The 18448-nt window shown below is 44.0% G+C and overlaps 1 protein-coding gene across 9 annotated transcripts in view; it reads right to left on the reverse strand.

Annotated features, from left to right (window-relative positions):
- Positions 1-16694, reverse strand: part of LOC126992695 (zinc finger protein 771-like) — a 33375-nt gene extending 16681 nt beyond the window's left edge. For 7 of the 9 annotated variants that reach the window (XR_007746898.1, XM_050851500.1, XM_050851504.1 and 4 more), the window contains exons 1-6: positions 16576-16693; positions 9626-9792; positions 2645-2754; positions 1554-2352; positions 909-974; positions 199-392 (exon numbers count right to left, since the gene is read on the reverse strand). Coding sequence is in view for 8 of the 9 variants with exons in the window: in XM_050851500.1 (XP_050707457.1) it covers positions 199-392; positions 909-974; positions 1554-1859 (566 nt within the window). In the remaining variant the exon portion in view is untranslated. Of the gene's footprint in view, positions 1-198; positions 393-908; positions 975-1553; positions 2353-2644; positions 2755-9625; positions 9793-16575 lie in introns of all 9 variants that reach the window. The other 2 variants (XM_050851502.1, XM_050851501.1) reach the window with 1 other exon arrangement.
- Positions 16695-18448: the final 1754 nt, after the last annotated feature.

The raw sequence follows: 18448 nt of genomic DNA on the forward strand, positions 1-18448 counted from the left end.
TAAGAGATATACAGCCGTCTACAGCCTGTATGCAGGGGTACACTGTACCGGTAAGAGATATACAGCCGTCTACAGCCTGTAGGCAGGGGTACACTTTTGAAGACAGTACCGGCAAGAATCTAATCTTACTTTCACCCCTGGGGGGAGACATGCAGCTGACAGAACTAGGAATAAAAGGTACCACTCCCTGCAGCCTACCTGAACACCTTGGAACATTCCGGACAAGTGCATCCCTGGTGTGGCCTGAGGTGCTCGGCCAGCAGGGAGGTGTGGGGAAAGGTGCGGCCACACTGGTGGCTGCCGTGGGCCTTCCCGTGGACTCTCGCCTCATGCCGCTGGAGCGCCTCCTTCCTGCTGAACCCTCGGCCACACGCCTCACACAAGGTGCTGCCCTGCAAGGGACAGGGAAGCCTCAACACACGCATCACCCACCAACAACGTCACAGTCTACACAAAAACATGTTGTCATCATCTTTAGCTGATAATAGCTACACTGCATGACAAGAGGTCTGTCCCAACTTTCTCCACTTCTCAGTCTGATTTTAGTGTAGTCTGTTTTGTTACACTCTCCTACTGATTCCCTGTATGCCTTGGCCTCTACAGTCTCAGGTGGTGTAATGGTTAGCATTCCCTGCTGTGAATCCATGGCCCGGGTTTGATCCTGGCTCTGGTCAGCCAGCGCCCGGCTCCCCTGGCTGTTCATCCTCTCTTTCAGGCTGGAGGATAAATGGGTATCTGGGGAAAGTAGCAGCACAGATTTCACACTGGCTCTGTGTCCCAGAGTGACGGGTTCTTGTTAGGTATAACAGGTTCAAGGGCCAATGACACAGAGACGAGCACTAAGGCCATGCACAGCTTAGTGCATGCCCCCAACCTTCACTTACTCAACAGCAATAGTAATCTCTCACCTTGCTGAGAGGAGGCTTCAGGGCAGCCAGGTGGCCAGGCAGGTAAGCAGCACTGGGTAACTTTACCTGAGGAAAAGAGAGAACAATACATTACCTATGAGTTCAGCATTCAGCTGGGCATCCATTTGTGTGTGATCCACGTCAATGTTCAGGTCTGCATCCATGTCAGTGACAAGTTACACACATGAGGAAAGGCAGAGAAGCGTCCACCAATGGTACCACGGCTGTGGGTGCAGCAGAAATTGCTGCTACACTTTTCAGCCCTATAGAATCACCATGCCTCAGGTTGAGCTCAGGATTACACGTATCTGATGTGTACTGAAAGTTTCTTGAATGTATTTATTTATACATTGTCTCAGTGACTTGAAACACAAGCAATTGATCTAGCCTGGAAAGAAGGAAGTAAACTCTCTGGTGCTGGGGACTGAACCCACGACCAGCCAGACAGGAAGACAACTCTCTACCCAGTTGCTAAAGAGGTACCACAGCCAAGTAGATTTTGGGGTCTTTCTGTATCAGCTGGATCACTGCAGACTGTGGCAGACATGGATATAGACACAGATACAGACATGGATAACAGACATCGCATTCATACCACAGGGGTGACAGCAGAGTGAGAAAGAAGTGAGTGTGTCCTCTCCTCACCAGGCACAGATTACAGGTGTTCTTGCAGCAGGCGTCGGCATGCTTCAAGTACTCCCTCCGCAGCAGGAACCTACGCAGGCAGCCCTTGCAGGAGTAGGTCACTTTCTCACACTCCTTCCTCTTAGTCTGGTGGCAGCGGTGGCTCAGGGCGGCCTTCTTCATGGAAAACTCCTCCTTGCACTCCAGACATTTTTTTTCCTGTTCCGAGTGGGAGCTGGAAGTGCTGGGCGGGCATGGGGTGGTCCGCCCCGTCACAGCCCTCCGCCTCACTGGTCTTGCTCTCGTCCTCGTAACACTCAAAGTCATCCCACTTCTTGGCTGTTTTCCTCCTCGTAACACTCAAAGTCGTCCCACTTCTTGGCTGTTTTCCTCCTCGTAACACTCAAAGTCATCCCACTTCTTGGCTGTTTTCCTCCTCGTAACACTCAAAGTCATCCCACTTCATGGCTGTTTTCCTCCTCATAACACTCAAAGTCATCCCACTTCATGGCTGTTTTCCTCCTCATAACACTCAAAGTCATCCCACTTCTTGGCTGTTTTCCTCCTCGTAACACTCAAAGTCATCCCACTTCTTGGCTGTTTTCCTCCTCGTAACACTCAAAGTCATCCCACTTCTTGGCTGTTTTCCTCCTCGTAACACTCAAAGTCATCCCACTTCTTGGCTGTTTTCCTCCTCATAACACTCAAAGTCATCCCACTTCTTGGCTGTTTTCCTCCTCGTAACACTCAAAGTCATCCCACTTCTTGGCTGTTTTCCTCCTCGTAACACTCAAAGTCATCCCACTTCTTGGCTGCCGGGCTGTGGAGGAAGGGTGAAGGCATCAGGGTGAAAACTGTTGCTGGTGATGTTCAGTTCTTGGGTAAGTGGACTGTGAGATTACTTTATCTTAACAGCGAGGGAGGCAGCTCAAGGGCAATAAATAAAAACAAAAAATAAGTAAAAGGGGGGAGTGAGGGTAAAGACATTAGAGTAAAAACTGTTTTTACATAAACAAGAACAAATAAACTTGAGTGAAAAAATAACAATTCATCTACACAAATATTATTACATTGAGTGGCGTCATTTCCCACCCCCAAAGCCTGACCCTGACCTCCTGGTGCTGTGTTGCTCCTGGTGACCTCCGGCCATGATGGTGGGCAGGTCACAGTCTTCCACAGGGAGCACAGCGGTGTTCTTGTGGTACTCGTGGTCACAGGAACACTGTAAGGCAAGACATGACCTGTTACTGACCTCATCAAGATCTATTTCTAATCATGAATGCCTTTTAGATTATGTCTGCTTGCTTACTATTTGCCACAATGGTCAAGTTAATAATACTACCTATCAAAATATTACACCAGACTCATTTAATCTCTGTTATTCTACAAACTAAACACGGTGGAGATATCGTGTTTTACCTCCTAAAAAGGACAAACAACATTTCACCACAATAGTCTGGTAATACCTGCAGGAAATGACCACAAAGCAAAATGCATTATCTCCACACAGAGTAGTAGTTGGTGTACTTTGGACAACAAATTTGGCTGTTTACTAAAGATTATCAGGAATCTAATACCATGAATCAAGGGTACATGTGCCAATCTATAGCTTTACAAAATTATAGGCGGCAGATGTATATAGTAAAAAGATTGTGAGCTCAAATCTTTACCATCGATTTTCTCAAAACAAGGATTTTGGAGTTAATCCTTTCTGCCTTTGTATGGCACAGGGGGTGTTGGGGGGTGTAGGGGGGAGGGGAAGAGGGGAAGGAGGAAGAGAAGGGAAGGGAAGGGAAGGGAAGGGAAGCGAGGATTTTCAAGACCTTGTTCTGGGGAGAGGGGGGTTAGAGGGTGTAGGGGGAGGTAGGGAAGGGGAGAAAGTATGTGGGGAGGGGGAATGTGTGGGGAGGGAAGGGAAGAGGAGAAAAGGGAAGGAAGGGGAAGGAAATGGAAGGGAAGGGAAAGGAAGGGAAGAGAGAGGGAAGGGAAAGGAAGGGAAGATGTGAGTGTGTGTGTGTGTGTGTGTGTGTGTGTGTGTGTGTGAGAGAGAGAGAGAGAGAGAGAGAGAGAGAGAGAGAGAGAGAGATTTACATAGATTACATAGAAAATCAGACCACACAGACCCCATGGTCCAGACTAGGTGGTCTGTCCTTAAACCTAAGTGATTCTACATTAAGGGAGGCGATGCAGTTTTTTTTGTTAATAGGATTATCTCAACGAATATATCACAGTGCATATGTCTCACTATGCTGCTCATCCCTAAGGAATATTATTGCTCTATGATCGAATGTTTTTTTTATATTAATTTTTTACTCCAAAAATTACTTGAAAAAATCATTTTTATGCATTATTAAAGTGAATGCGTAGAAGACACCATCATCACAAATCTTTTTCCTTTATATATTGTGGACATTAAGTATTAATCTACATTTGGATGCATCATGAGGTTGCTACATATGTTTGTATTATAGTTATGATTTTTTTCTTCGAATTAAACTTTTTTCCCATTTTTTTTGTTATTAAACTTGGTCTGTGACCAACTCTTGAGACATATATTCATATCCATGCATCCAAATGCAATTATACTATGTACTATTTGAAAATGGAAGCAGATTGGCAATCAGAGTTATGAAATTCCTTCCACATCGATTTGAATTCCGAAAAAAACTCATTTTGAGATCCAGGGCTTTTTATTCAAACATTTTATATTTCCTCCTCCTGACATTTTATGATAACGTATCCTTACAAATTCATTTTTATTTCCTAAATTAACTTAATACAACACAAAAAATAGACATAATCATATATACAATTGTTAATTTCAGTCATGAAGGTGGTGCCAAAATTCAGTGAGCTCCAGGCTCATGTTCATTACCAGTGGTGATCCTTTTCTTTCTTTTCCTACAGACTTTACTGCTTTCACTTTTCCTCTTCCTGTTGTTTGACAGCCTCATGAGCCTCCTTCATGCTATTATAATAGAAAATATATATTTTCTTCATTATGTACTTCACGTGATCCTCATAACTACGTGAGCTAAGGGATGGTCTCTTGAAACTCCCATTTAGGGAGAAAAATCCGGCAAACCCTTGGTTGTTGAGGAGAATGTGAAGTACAAGGTAGAGGTTAGTCTCATTGTGTATGTGGTGATGTAGAGGTAAATAGAGGAGGAGGAGGTGGTGAAGTGGATGGTGGTAAAGGTAGTGGTGGTTGTGTAGGTGGAGATGTAGATGTAGAAGGGGAGGCAGTGATGGAGGCTGTTCTCCTCGCCTTCCGGTGCTGTTTCAGCCTTTTATTTGATGGGGCATATATTGCTAAGAAAATAAGAGATGTAACACAACAATGATGCATCAAATAAGGGAAATAACACTTTTTATTTGCAGTAATATTCATCAGCACCTACCCCGGCAAAGGCCAGCGTACGACTGAAGCTTCAAGTTCGCTGCGTGCTTGGTGTCGCTGCATGAGTAGCCAAAGAGTTTCTTATCCCAATGTTTTTTTTACTGAATCCTCCTATCTTCATTAGTAACGCAGCAGTGATGAAAATAATATATTATGTTATAGTGACCGCGAAGAGGCGCGAAAGGCATTTAATTGGTAGAGCATTTAATGGAATTAAAGGCTTTACACTTATCGCCGGGGTTTAAATAGTCCCCCTAGACATCGCCCACACATTACGTTGTCCGAAAACACAATATCACAGAAAATTATATTTTTCACCAAAATTGCTTGAAATGCCTCCCTTAATCAGAAGGCTCCAAAACATTATTTTTTCTACTCCAGTTAATATTAAGTTCAAGGAAGTGACGGTCGAGTTTGTTTTTGAAGGAGTCAATCGTGTTACACTGGACCACTGATGGTGGGAGCTTATTCCATTCTCGCACTACAATGCTGGTGAAGAAAAATTTGGTGCAGTCTGAATTTACTTGTCTACATTTGTCTACATTGTTCCTCATTCGCAAAGTGTCATCGATCATAAACAATTTTGTTCTGTCTACATTCGTGAAACCATTAAGTATTTTAAAACATTCGATCAGTTTTCCTCGGAGGCGACGTTTCTCAAGAGAGAACATGTTAAGGGTGGAAAGCCTTTCTTCGTAGGATTTGTTGCGCAAGGAAGGGATCATTTTTGTTGCTCGATGCTGAACACCTTCTAGTTTAGCAATATCCTTTGCATGGTGAGGAGACCAAAACTGTACGGCATATTCCAAGTGGGGTCTGACTAAACTGTTGTAGAGCGGGAGTATTACATCTTTATTCTTGAATAAAAAGTTTCTTTTAATGAAGCCCAACATTCTGTTCGCTTTATTTGCTGCATCAATGCATTGATGTGAGAATTTGAGGTTTGACGCGATTTTGACCCCTAAGTCCTTAACGCATTGAACACTTGTGAGTTTAACGCCGCGTATTTCGTAATCGAACTTCTTATTTCTTGTTCCAACTTGAAGGACCTGGCACTTGTCTACGTTAAAGGGCATCTCCCATTTATCCGACCAAGCTGAAATTTTGTGCAAATCCTCTTGGAGGCTTTGCCTGTCTTCATCAGTGAGAACCAAGTTACCAATCTTTGTGTCGCCTGCAAATTTACTAATGCGATTATTGAGTCCAACATCCACGTCATTGATGTAAATAATGAAGAGCACTGGGCCAAGAACCGAGCCCTGAGGGACGCCACTAGTGACCGGCGCCCACTCTGAGTTAAATCCATCAATCACTACTCTTTGTTGTCTGTTGCTCAACCAATTTGCGATCCATTGGTTTACTTGACCGTCAATACCTATTTGCTTTAATTTATAAAGTAATTTATGATGTGGGACTTTATCAAACGCTTTCTGGAAATCAAGATAGACTACGTCCAGTGATTTGGTTACGTCATAAATTGAGAAGAGATCGTTATAAAAGGTCAGTAGGTTTGATAGGCAGGATCTTTTGTTACGGAAGCCATGTTGTGAATCCCCAATTAATGAGTGGCTTTCGAGGTAACTCACAATTTTGTCTCTAATTATGCTCTCGAGTAGCTTACCTACAATTGAAGTTAGACTAATGGGTCGGTAGTTACCTGGTATTTTTTTGTCTCCTTTCTTAAAAGTCGGTGTCACGTTAGCCTTTTTCCAATCCGAAGGGACGATGCCTTGTCGCAAGGACATATTGAATACGGTAGTGAGGAAGGATAGTATTTCGCTCTTTGTTTCTTTAAGCAGTATAGGATATACTTTGTCGGGTCCGGGACTTTTATTTGTTTTAAGTGAATGGAGAGCTTTAAGGACTTCATCGGTTGTTATTTCAAAAATTAGGCAATGCATGCTCGAGATTTACAATAGTACTGGTGTTGGTGGTAGCGAGAGGAAGACTGTTAGTATTAAACACCGAGGAAAAGTAGTTGTTTAAGAGGTTTGCAATGTGTTGGCTGTCAGTCACTAGTGCACCGTCGCTGTTTGTTAAAGGTCCAATACCACTTTTGATCACCTTTCTGTTGTTTATGTAACTGAAGAAAGATTTCGGATTATTTTTACAGTTGGCTGCAATATTTTCTTCATATCTACGCTTTGCCTGACCTACTAGTCTTTTTACTCGTCGCCTGGCATCATTATAAAGTCTAATGTTTTCGGGCGTGCTTTGCTCTTTCTTTAACCTGTAAAACAATTTTCTCTCACTGACCGATTGTTTAATTTCGCTATTAAACCACGGTGGGCTTTTATTAGTGTTACTTCGCTTCTTGCACAAGGGGACGAATGTTTTCTGCTGAGTGAGTAAGAGATTTTTAAAGCTTAGCCAGGCTTCCTCTACGTTGCCGTCATCTGATAGTTGTATTTCTGTTAGTTTTTGTCTGATTTCTACGAAGTTAGCTTTTTTGAAATTGGGCACCTTTACTCTATTTTCAGTCACTGATGTTTGAGCTCTAATGTCGACACGCACTAATTTATGATCGCAAGAACCGAGGTGTTCTCCTACCGTGACACTATTGACCAGGTTATCTTGGGTCGTTTTAACAAGGTCGAGTATGTTATTTTGTCGAGTTGGCTCAGAAACCATTTGGCTTAGATAATTTTCTTCTAGAAATTCAATCATTCTATGTGACTCGCCTTCTGTACCTGACAGTGTCGCCCAGTCGATATGGGGGAGGTTAAAGTCTCCTAATATCAGTGAGTCGTTATTATTAAGTGACTGCCTTAAGACGCTGTACATTTCAAGGTCGTCATCGAGTGATTGCCCGGGAGGTCTGTAGGTGACAGATATATTTAAATTGACTCTTGCAATGTTTACTCGCATGCACAAATGTTCAACGTTACTGTTTCCCGGTGTTTTGTCAGTGGGTTGCAAATAGCTTTTGACATAAAGGGCGACGCCACCGCCTCTACGGTTTACACGATCTTTGTTGAAGAGTCTGTAGCCATCTATGTTGTATTCGGAACTTAAATCAATATTTGTGGTGTCGATAAACGTTTCGGTTATAGCAATTATGTCAAAATTTTCTGTTAGAGCAAGACATCTCAGTTCATCAAATTTGTTGCTTAGGCTACGCGCATTGAAACTAAGGATTTTTAAGTTATCTAGAGGCTTGGTAATAGAGGTGGTGGTACTTGCGGGATCACGGTTACGGGTTTGTTGCGATGCACGGCGTCTATTTACACGGGCGGGGTGGAGGGACGTGGCCGTGACTCGTTTTTTGCTCGGATGACACGTACTGCATCGTTGAGGAGCCTTCCGAATCTGGCTGCCTTGATGGGAGACAGGTGCAATCCGTCCCTGTGGAAGAGCTCACTTTGTCCATAGAAATTGTTCCATGCGTTGAAGAACTCCACGTCAAGCTCCCTACAAAGAGTCTGTAAGCGGTTGTTTAGGCTGAAGGCCTTACTGAAAAAGTCGCTCTCCGCCCAAGTCCGTGGTAGAACTCCTGAAATCAAAATGTTAGGGGATTTAGTCTTATACTGCTGGATGAGCCTACGGTACTTCTCCAGGAGTTCCTCAGACCGGGTCGTGGTGACGTCGTTCGTACCTGTGTGAATGACAAACAGTGAATCATTAGTAGCCTGGGGGGAGATCTCCTCAAGAGCAGCAGTTATGTCGTCGATCCCAGCACCAGGATAGCAATAGTTCCGTCTTCGACGAGGAACTCTGCCGCAGAACTCAACGACCTGCTGGCGAATCATGGAGTCACCCACCAGGAAGGTGCTCTCCTGCTCGTCCTCCTCCTCCAGAATGGCAAACCTGTTGAAGCAATGAACAGGATAAATCGCTTGTCTGGCTGGTTTGGCTCCTCCATTCACGACGGTGAAGCCATCATGGTCGGTGCCACTGCCATCCTCCCGTTGCGTGGTGTTGTCCGCTGGTGTCGACGGTACCGCTGAGGGCAAGAGGGCGGTTGGAGAAGGGTTTGGCAGCACAGCAACGTTAGCCTGGATGAATTCCTGCAAGGAGGCAACAGTGCGAGAAAGCTCTATTATTTTATTCTGACCTGCTTCCATCTTCTCTTCTTGCTCCTGCAGTCTTGAATCGAGATGCTGCCTGCTTCTCTTCCTGCTCCTGCAGTCTTGTCTCAGATGCTGCCTGGAGACACAGTTGACAGACAGCAGAACGCCCTGTAAAAAGTGAGCTGAGAAGCTACCGTTACAAGTACTGCACTTCTTAGGCGCCATCTTAGCTGAAATGAAAGAGAGATAAAAACAGAGTGAAGGGGGGAAAGGGGTGAGGTGTGTGAGAGTAGTTTAGTAATGGAGGAAAGTGAGAGAGAGGAGGAGTAGGAAGGGATGTGAGGTGAGTAAAGGGGGAAAGAGAGGCAGTGAGTGAGGTGTGTGAGATCAAGGAGGTTAGGAAGGAGGTGAGGAGAGAGAGAGAGGGAAAGAGAGAGGAGGAGAGGAGAGGAGAAGAGTGTGAGGATGTGTGTGTGTGTGTGTGTGTGTGTGTGTGTGTGTGTGTGTGTGTGTGTGAGAGAGAGAGAGAGAGAGAGAATAAATAGAACAATGAAGAAAAAATATGCAATTGAAATTGAAATGACCCACGATGACCCAGAGAGATGCAGGGGTCAGGCCACAGAAAAAGAGCAAGTTTGGAGCACTACAATGACCCAGAGGGATGCAAGGGTCAGGCCACTCACCAGCATAGTGGACATCCTCTGGTCCGCCCAGGAGGGTGTGCCGGCACCCAGGTGGTGGTGGTGGAGGGCCAGGAGCACCTCATCCCCTGGTCTATGGTGCTGGTGATGAGGGGACCAGCTCACTCCACGCCCAGGCCAGGGAGACGCTGCTCAGCTTCTTCACACAGCTGGGGACACAGGGCACAGAGTTATAATGATAATACTTTCCTATAGGTTCATGGTACACCAGAAGGGTCACATTGCCATCTTTCTTTATTTCTGTTTAGGTATTTCAATTGTTTATTTTCCAGAGAGAAGGAAAACAAAACTTATCCAGGTTAGGTAACATTAGTTTTGTGAACCTTCCCACCATGGCGGTGTTATGAGTTACATGAGGCAGGAAAGCTGTGTTACTGACACCAAGATTCTGAGTTTAAAGAGACACAGAGAGAAAATGTATCCAGGTAAGGTTACGTTAGTTTTGTGAACCTTCCCATCATAGCAGTTACATGAGGCAGGGAGGCTTGCACGACTGTTTTACTGACGCACAACTTCTCAGAGTTTCAGGAGAGAGAACGAAACTATCCAGGTTAGGTTAGGTTAGTTTTGTTGTGGCTTTCTGAGGTGGCTGAACTATGCTGCACATTTATATACCTGGACTGACTTTTCTTTTTCCTTTTTTTCTTTATGATTATTTTTGGGGCAATCACTGCTTCAAGGGAGAAAACAAAACTATCAAGGTTACTTTAGCTTAGTTAGTAACAGTAGTAGTAGTAGGAGTAGTAGCAACAATTACCAAAGACTAGAACCTTATATTCTTTCCTTCAATAATGATGATAATAATGATAACAATAATAATGATATTAATAATAATAATAATAATAATAATAATAATAATAATAATAATAATAATAATGATGATAATAATAATAATAATAATAATGATAATAATAATTGGCATGGCACTTATGACATAACTAAGATTTAACTCATTAGTAATTATTTATTTATCAATTATTACTGTCATTTATTTACCATTACTTTATTAAGTTAGTTTTGTGTGCCTTCTCACATCATGGTGATATTCTGAGGCGACAGAACTAAACTATACATTTACCACATTTGCTTTTCTTTCTTCTTTATTACTTTATATTTAGTGTAAGCAAGAACAAAAGGTGCCAACAGAGAGACAGGGGAGCCACCAGGAACAAATTAGCATTGCCTGCATCAGGAGACACAGTGCTATCAATGTAACCAGTCTGTCTGCCTTGCCTTCCTGCCTAAACACACCGCCGGGCCGCATATTCCTGAAGTCTCTGCAGGTGTGTGGTTCCTGAGTGAAGACGCTCGGCTGTAACTTGAAAACTGACCACGGGCCATTCTGGAAAATACTTTCATTGTGATTCCCACTCAACATTACCTGTAATACTTCCTACCTAACCTTACATAGCCTAACCGCCAAGTGGCCACAGACTACCCACATGCTGTCCAGAAGGCCACCTATCAATCCAGACTCAAGAAGAAACCGCCCAGTGAATCAAGAATGAGTTCCGGGGGGCAGCATGAGCCAAGAATAATTGGCGCCACTATAAAAATTGCCTGCGCCATGACAGGTTTGGGCCGACCACCATCCAGGCCCATGAAGAAAGCCTACCGGTGCTACAGGCGGAGATGTAAAAAAAAAATAATAATAATAAATAAAAACTGATCTATCCTGCCCTGTTCCTGAGTAGGAGGAACACACCCGTACAGACTTCAGGAATATGCATTCCTGCCACCATCAACTCATATTTACAGGCATTCCAGGCCTCCCGGGGCACAAAACCTCAGGTGGGATTATTCACGAGAGGGTCGCCTACTAATTTTGAGATGCTGACTGCTTATTTCTGGACAAAATATGATGCTGTTTATTATGGAGATAGCATTCACTTTCAGATATCACTATTTGATTGACTTTTCAATGCCTGTTGTACACCCGTCACCTCCCACTGCCTCAAAATAGCTGACAGAGAGGTTCAACTTGCTTACTGATTATACTCAGTGCTCACGAAGATCACAAGTGGACAAACCAGAACAAAAACAGGCAAATTAATGCTTTTTGCCGCTGTGTGTGTGTTCCCCAAGTGAGGGTTGGACACCAGTGACTTACTTATCCAAAATCTCTAGAATCACACCCAAGCTTATTGAGGAAAAAAGTGGACAAACCAGAACAAAACCAGGCATATTAATGTTTTCTGCTGTGTATTGCCCCATGCATGGTGGACACCAGAGCCACTCATTTCTGCAGGAGGCATTTCTCACAACACTGGCCCGAATAGTGGGCCACCCCCGCCCTGCACTGTGTATTAGTCGGGTCACTTAGGGCGGAAAAAAGGCTTTCGCTTCACCTTAGGTGAAGGAAGTATTTTGAGGGTCTTATCCTAAGCATTTTGTGCCGCTGAATCCGAAAATCATAGTTGGGTCACTCGTTATTGGTAAGTTTTTGCGCAAATTGCAAATTTCGGAAATTGGCAAGAAAAAATTGCAGAATGAGAACCAGACGTCGTAGGACCCTGGTTTTTGTCTTAAAATGAAGCTTTTTAAGAGTGCATAAAATGTTATGTAGTACTCCGTGGTTGTATCTGTTCGCATTACTGAACTATAATGGAAATTATAGATAATTGGAAAAAAATGGAAAAAAAATATAAAAGGAATAATTTTGGCCTTAAAGCCTGATTTTTTAAAAATTGAAAACTAAATTTTAAAGAAGGAACTGAGTTCCTTTTTTAAAATTTAGTTTTTAATTAGTAAAAAAATAAAATAACAAACAATTGTTCTTAGGACACATGTAATTAACGAATTTGTGCAAGGGTGGGCAAAATTATTGCGTAGAACAGGGTATTTCAACTGAATTATTCACTAGCGTTTAATCGATCCAACAAAACAAGTATCTAGGTCTCACAATAAATAATAGTTTAATCCAGAACACAAAATTTCAAACAACGAAACCGAGTCTCCTCCGCGTATTTTGGAAAATCACAATTAGAACACAAAAAATACAGAACACAAAATAGCGAGCGTTCACAGGTTGAAAAAAAAAAAGAATATCTAGTCGTCTACGCCATCGACGTCCTCATGCCCATCTTCCTCGTCGTTGATGCACATCTCGGGAGCAATGTAAAGCTCGAACAAGGAGTCTGCAGGCGTTGACAGCGGCAGCGATTGGTCGACAGTTCGTCTTGCATCCGCACTGCATCACATCCATGATACTTTGCGGGCGGGAGGCAGGGTGGAAGGAATAGGCGCCAGGTCTGCCGTAGCCGTGCTTGGTCGGGTCGAGGTCACCAACTCCTTCTTCACGGCCCCTCCCAGGCGACGGCCTGTAGCTGGGCTCGCATAATGTGCTGGGTGGTGGCGGCGACTGTCGGAGGCCAGTGCTGCTCCAACCTTCTTCTTCTGAAGTGCCGTCCACCTCGCCTGCGGCAGAGAGCAGGTATATCCGTAAATTCTACTCACGAATCGGCACAGCACGTCCAGGCTCTCTTGCGTCAGCGGACCAGGGCTTGGAGTGTACCCAGGCGTCGAGGGTTGCCTGGTCGGCCGCCTGGAACACAGGCCAAGCTTGCAACTTGCCTTTCCTGAAGAGGGCGCAAGTGGTGTCGCAACCAGTCAGAGCATGGAAGGACGTGATCACATCCGCGTGAGCCCAGTTTGTCGTGGATGAGCTGAACGTTGAAAGTCGTCTTGCCAAGCTGGAGGCACGTGTTGGGAGGTATCTTGGGGAAGTGTCGGAGGAGGAGGACGAGGACGTCAGTGTCCGGAGAAACTACGGTTGCCTCCACATCTTTGTCGAGCAGGGAGAGATGATATATCATCTTAGTGTCCGCTTCCTCTTGTTCTGAAGCGAACTTGGCTCCGTCCGGTCCAAAAGTTGCCACGGCTTTGCCGCGCCACGCGCAGACGACGCGTAATCCCCATGAATGGTGCTGGATTTGGGAGGCAATGAGAGAGGTCATAGCATCCTTGTTGCTTTTGGTGGACAAGATGTGAGCCATGGTCATTCCAGCTTTGATCCTCGTCGCTGCTTGGATGTCCATATCGTATCCTCCACCTCGGGCTCGCTGTTCCCTCGTCTTGTCTTTGAGGGACGCGCCGATGTCGTACCTGTCAAAGACAAGGTGCAACTCCGCGTCTCCTGATGAATGGCCAGCGCCGTCGCCACCTGGAGAGGGGTCTCTCGGGTTCGGGAAGCTTGGGTGATCGTCGCAGCTTGCTTTGCACTCAAGATGTTTGTCATGAGGACTTGTCCGATGATCGAGGCTCCCTTCTCCGTTCGCAGGTTGTTTCTTCCAGCTCCACCGACGACCCAGGTCGCGAAACTCTTGACGAGGGGAGGAAGGTTAAAGTTGGCCATGTCTCCTTCGAATTTCCAGTCCGGTTCTTTGAGGGTTTCTTCACGCAGGATTTTGGCAGCTTTCAGGAGTGTAGCAAGCTTGAAGTCCTCGATTGTCCTCTGGTTTGTCAGGGCCTCTTTCCTTGCCTCCGCCAGATGAACCAGTTCGGGTTCGCGAGGGTTCTTGGGCTTGGTGAACTCCACGCCAGGGACCATGGTGGAGAGGAGTTCCTTTATCCGCCAGCGTGAGCGGCCAACACCATGCTGCTCCTTGATGGCGTCTATTTCTCCCATCGAGAGAACCACTCCACTTTCCAGCTTCTCGCTAACCTCTTCCACGAACTCGATCACGGAGCGATCTTCTGGCTCTTGTTGAGTGGAGGCCACTGTCCGCAACTGGTTGACGACATGAATGCTCCAGCAGCCCTTATGGTACATCACGTCGGCAGCCAGGACGTCGAGGTCAGGAGGAAGCTGGATTTTCCACGCAGAATTCGTTCCCTTGTGGACCGCCTCAATGATTCGATTGGCACTCCCGGTCGTGCTCACCCGGTGCAGGACTTCATTTGGCTTGTCTCCATCACCGCAGAAGAAGCATTCCTTCCGGGGAATAGGAGCGCTGGCGCGGCGGGGGACTCGAGGCGGCGGGGTGTCAGGCCTAGAAGTAGAGATGGATAAAAGCCCATAAATCAAGACCATAATAATCAAGCAATATTTTTCATGTAGAAAGAATTTTTAGAAAATTAAAAATATTTTCATTAAAAACATTAAATAAAAAAATTAAATTAAAAATTAAAAACATCTTTACCTTGAAGGTCCGGGTTGGGCCTCCGCCGCAAGGTCCTGTTGTTCATCTTCGTACTGCCTCGCGAATTTGTGGGGCTGGATTTTAGCAATGCACTGTCAGTGCCAGGACCAATCGTCCCTTCTAGAGGACCTCCTGTGGGCCTCTACGAATTCGCCTTTCGAAGCCCACTTGGCCAGCATACTCCGAACATCCTCCTTGGGCGTCCGAGGTCGAAGGACCACATCTCCGTTAGTTGCACCGCAAATGACACACGATTTCATTGCGAGCCCTGGGAAGGAAAATGTGCGATATAATAAATGAATTTATTTTATTTACGGGTTTATAGCTAATTTCTAAAATTATAGCCAATGCAATTTTACATTTATTTGCGAAATTTCATTACCGTATGTCATAAAGTACGACCATGAGGGGACAGTCAGGGAAAAATTCCCATTTTCTATGAATCAGACGGTAGTGCCTTTATGAGAACAGATACAGCCAGAAGCATTTTATAACTTTTGTTGTGCTCCTAATAAGCTTCAATTTGAGTCCAAAACGAGGTCTCTACGACGTCTGGTTCTCATTCTGCAATTTTTTTCTTGCCAATTTCCGAAATTTGCAATTTGAGCGAAAACTTACCGCTAACGAGTGACCCAACTACGATTTCGGATTCAGCGGCACAAAATGCTTAGGATAAGACCCTCAAAATACTTCCTTCACGTAAGGTGAAGCGAATCGCCCTAAGTGACCCAACTATATTCCCGCTACCCCTCGCTGCCTGCCTAGTATATTTAAACTAACCAAACCTTACTTTACATAACCTAGCAAACAGGGGGACTTTGCCCCCTCTCAACCCCCTTTTATTTCTAGGAAGTCCCTTGTTAATGCACTGCTTTCAGGGACTAAAAATAATCCATGTTGTAAGTATTATCTTGGCCAGAGGTGGCTGTGCACGCTTTCCTCAGTATTACGCAAAGTCAGTCTTATCAATTGACTGCTGTTTCAATCATCCGTTTATATATTTAAACTTTTTTTTTCACTTCCTTCCTCCTCTCTTCATGTAACTTAGTATTGAGCTGTCTGGGGTTTAAAGATGTACCTCCCTCAGGACCCCTGGGTAAGGGGAGCGATGGGTGCCTCTACCCCGCACCCCTATAGCCCCCCCAGGGTAACGGAGCTACGCTCTGGAGCAGCGAGGACCTGGGGAAGGCACACTGTGGTAATGTCACGCCCGCCCTGTTACAACCCCTCAGGCCGGCCACGCAGGATGTGACAAACATAACATAAGAACATAAGAACATAGGGAAACTGCAAGAGGCCGGGTGCATGGCCTACACAGGGCAGCTCCAGTGCCACCTCTGAGGCGACCAGTGTTGCCAACTCAAAATTTATAAATCCGCTAGGATGGCCTAAAAAATCCGCCAGATGATAGGTGAAGCTATAAAAATTTGCCGCCAGATTGGTCTTGAAAATCCGCCAGTTACTCTTGTCAATTCTAAGATTTTTCCCGCTAGATTAACTGCAATTCCGCCAGATCTAGCGGAAAATCCGCTAAAATGGCATCACTGGAGGCGACGCGCATCTACAGTAGTAGTAGCTATAGCATAAGCCCTAAACTTTACCTGACACTCAAATATAAGGTCTGCAGAAGAGGAAAGAGAGAGGAAGAAGAGGAGGAGGAAGGAAGAGAATAACGAAGTAGAAAATTTTACCTTACCTTCACCTAGCACCCATATTAGGCCTACCGCTCCACTAGACCTCTCTACTATAGGCTTACCGATGCCCCAAGGTCTCTCCCAGAGGCCTACTTACTTTTAAAGGCGGGCGAGGTCAGGAACGTGAAATAAACGTAGATCTTTTTGAACGCCGCCCACACGTGCACCTTCCCGCGGGAAAAAACGTAAACAAACCGAGTCGACGCGTTCTAGCGGCTCCCTTTTTTTATCCTTCCCCCTGTCTCTTCCTCTTTTCTTGCTTTCTCTTTGCCTTTTCTTTTTCTCTTTTGTATCCTTGTCTTCCTTTCTCTTTCTTTCTTGCATCTTTTTTCTTCTTCTCCTCAGTTCGTATCTCTCTCTTCGTTCTAGCGGTTCTATTTTTTCATTTTTCTTCCTCTCCTCTTTTTTTTCTCTTTTCTCTTCCTCTTCCTTTCTCTCGTTCTCCTCCTTTCTCTCTACCTTTACTCTTCCTTCCTTTCTTCCTTTCTCTTCTTTTCCTCCGTTCCTATCTCTCTCTTCCCTTCCCTTCCCTTCCCTTCCTTTCCTTTGAAGTGGAAGTCAGGCATTAATTAAGTGTGTGTGTGTGTGTGTGTGTGTGTGTGTGTGTGTGTGTGTGTTCATGACTGTTATTGGCTAGAGCGTAACGGTTAAGCCCCAAATACACTGCCGAATTTTGGCCACGAACTTGACGCCGAATCAGTTCGTGAAAAAATTCGGCGACCATTCCTCGACATGACCAAGATTCTTACAGTTCGTGACCATTCGGCGACATGTCGGCGAATGCTCAAGACAATTCGGGGACAGTTCGGAGACATGTCGCCGACTATTCGGCGTCCATGTCGCCGAGCTCAAAATCTGAAATTTTAACGGTTTATTTGTCGCATATAATAATAACTGGCGACAAGTCTCTGAATTGTCTTCGCATGTCCCCGAAGTGTCGGCGACATGTCGGGGACAATTCTCCGACAGTGCCAAAATTTCTGACAGCTGATCATCTGATGCCCATGTGGCATATAAAAGCTCGGGAATCCGCGCCTACCTCATGGACTACTACAACACCCGGGGAGCAGTGGCCTGGCAGGACAGAATTGTGGGCGAGTAAATACCATGTGTGGTAATATGTGTGGTAACATGTATGATAGTATGTGTAATAAAATGTATAAAAGTGACTTGTTTTTGTTTTGCTCTCCTATAAATATTTTAGAATGAATGAATGTTGACGTAATATCAGTAAACAAACCAGCAACTGAAAGAAGAGATAAATCTAAATAACTGAAAATGAAACAAAGGTTAAATAATGGCAGAATAATGATATTGAGAAATAAATAAAGTAATAAATAGTAAATTAATTATGAAATAAATGAAAATGTTAGTTCCATACCTATTTTATATATTCAGATTCTTCTTGTTTTTCATATTTTCTTGTTTACTATTAATTATTATAGTATTATTTTATTCCATATATATATATATATATATATATATATATATATATATATATATATATATATATATATATATATATATATATATATATATATATATATATATATATATATATATATATATATATATATATATATATATATATATATATATATATATATATATATATATATATATATATATATATATATAGATATAGATAGATAGATAGATGAAAGCGATAGATAGATAGATAGATAGAAAGAAAGATAGAAAGAAAGATAGAAAGATAGATAGAAAGAGAGATAGAAAAATAGATAGATAGATAGATAGAAAGATATATAGAAAGATAGATAGATAGATAGATAGATAGACAGATAGATAGAAAGAAAGATAGATAGATAGATAGATAGAAAGAAAGATAGATATATAGATAGGCAGAACCCCGTGTATACCTCCCACAGCGACCCGTTTGCCGTGTCGTGATTAATTCGCCGAATATTCGGGGACATGTCCCCGAATGGTCTTGGCCATTCGGCGACATG

This window comes from Eriocheir sinensis, unplaced genomic scaffold (assembly GCF_024679095.1).
Source record: "Eriocheir sinensis breed Jianghai 21 unplaced genomic scaffold, ASM2467909v1 Scaffold5, whole genome shotgun sequence".
In the NCBI taxonomy this organism is placed as follows: Eukaryota; Metazoa; Arthropoda; class Malacostraca; order Decapoda; family Varunidae; genus Eriocheir; species Eriocheir sinensis.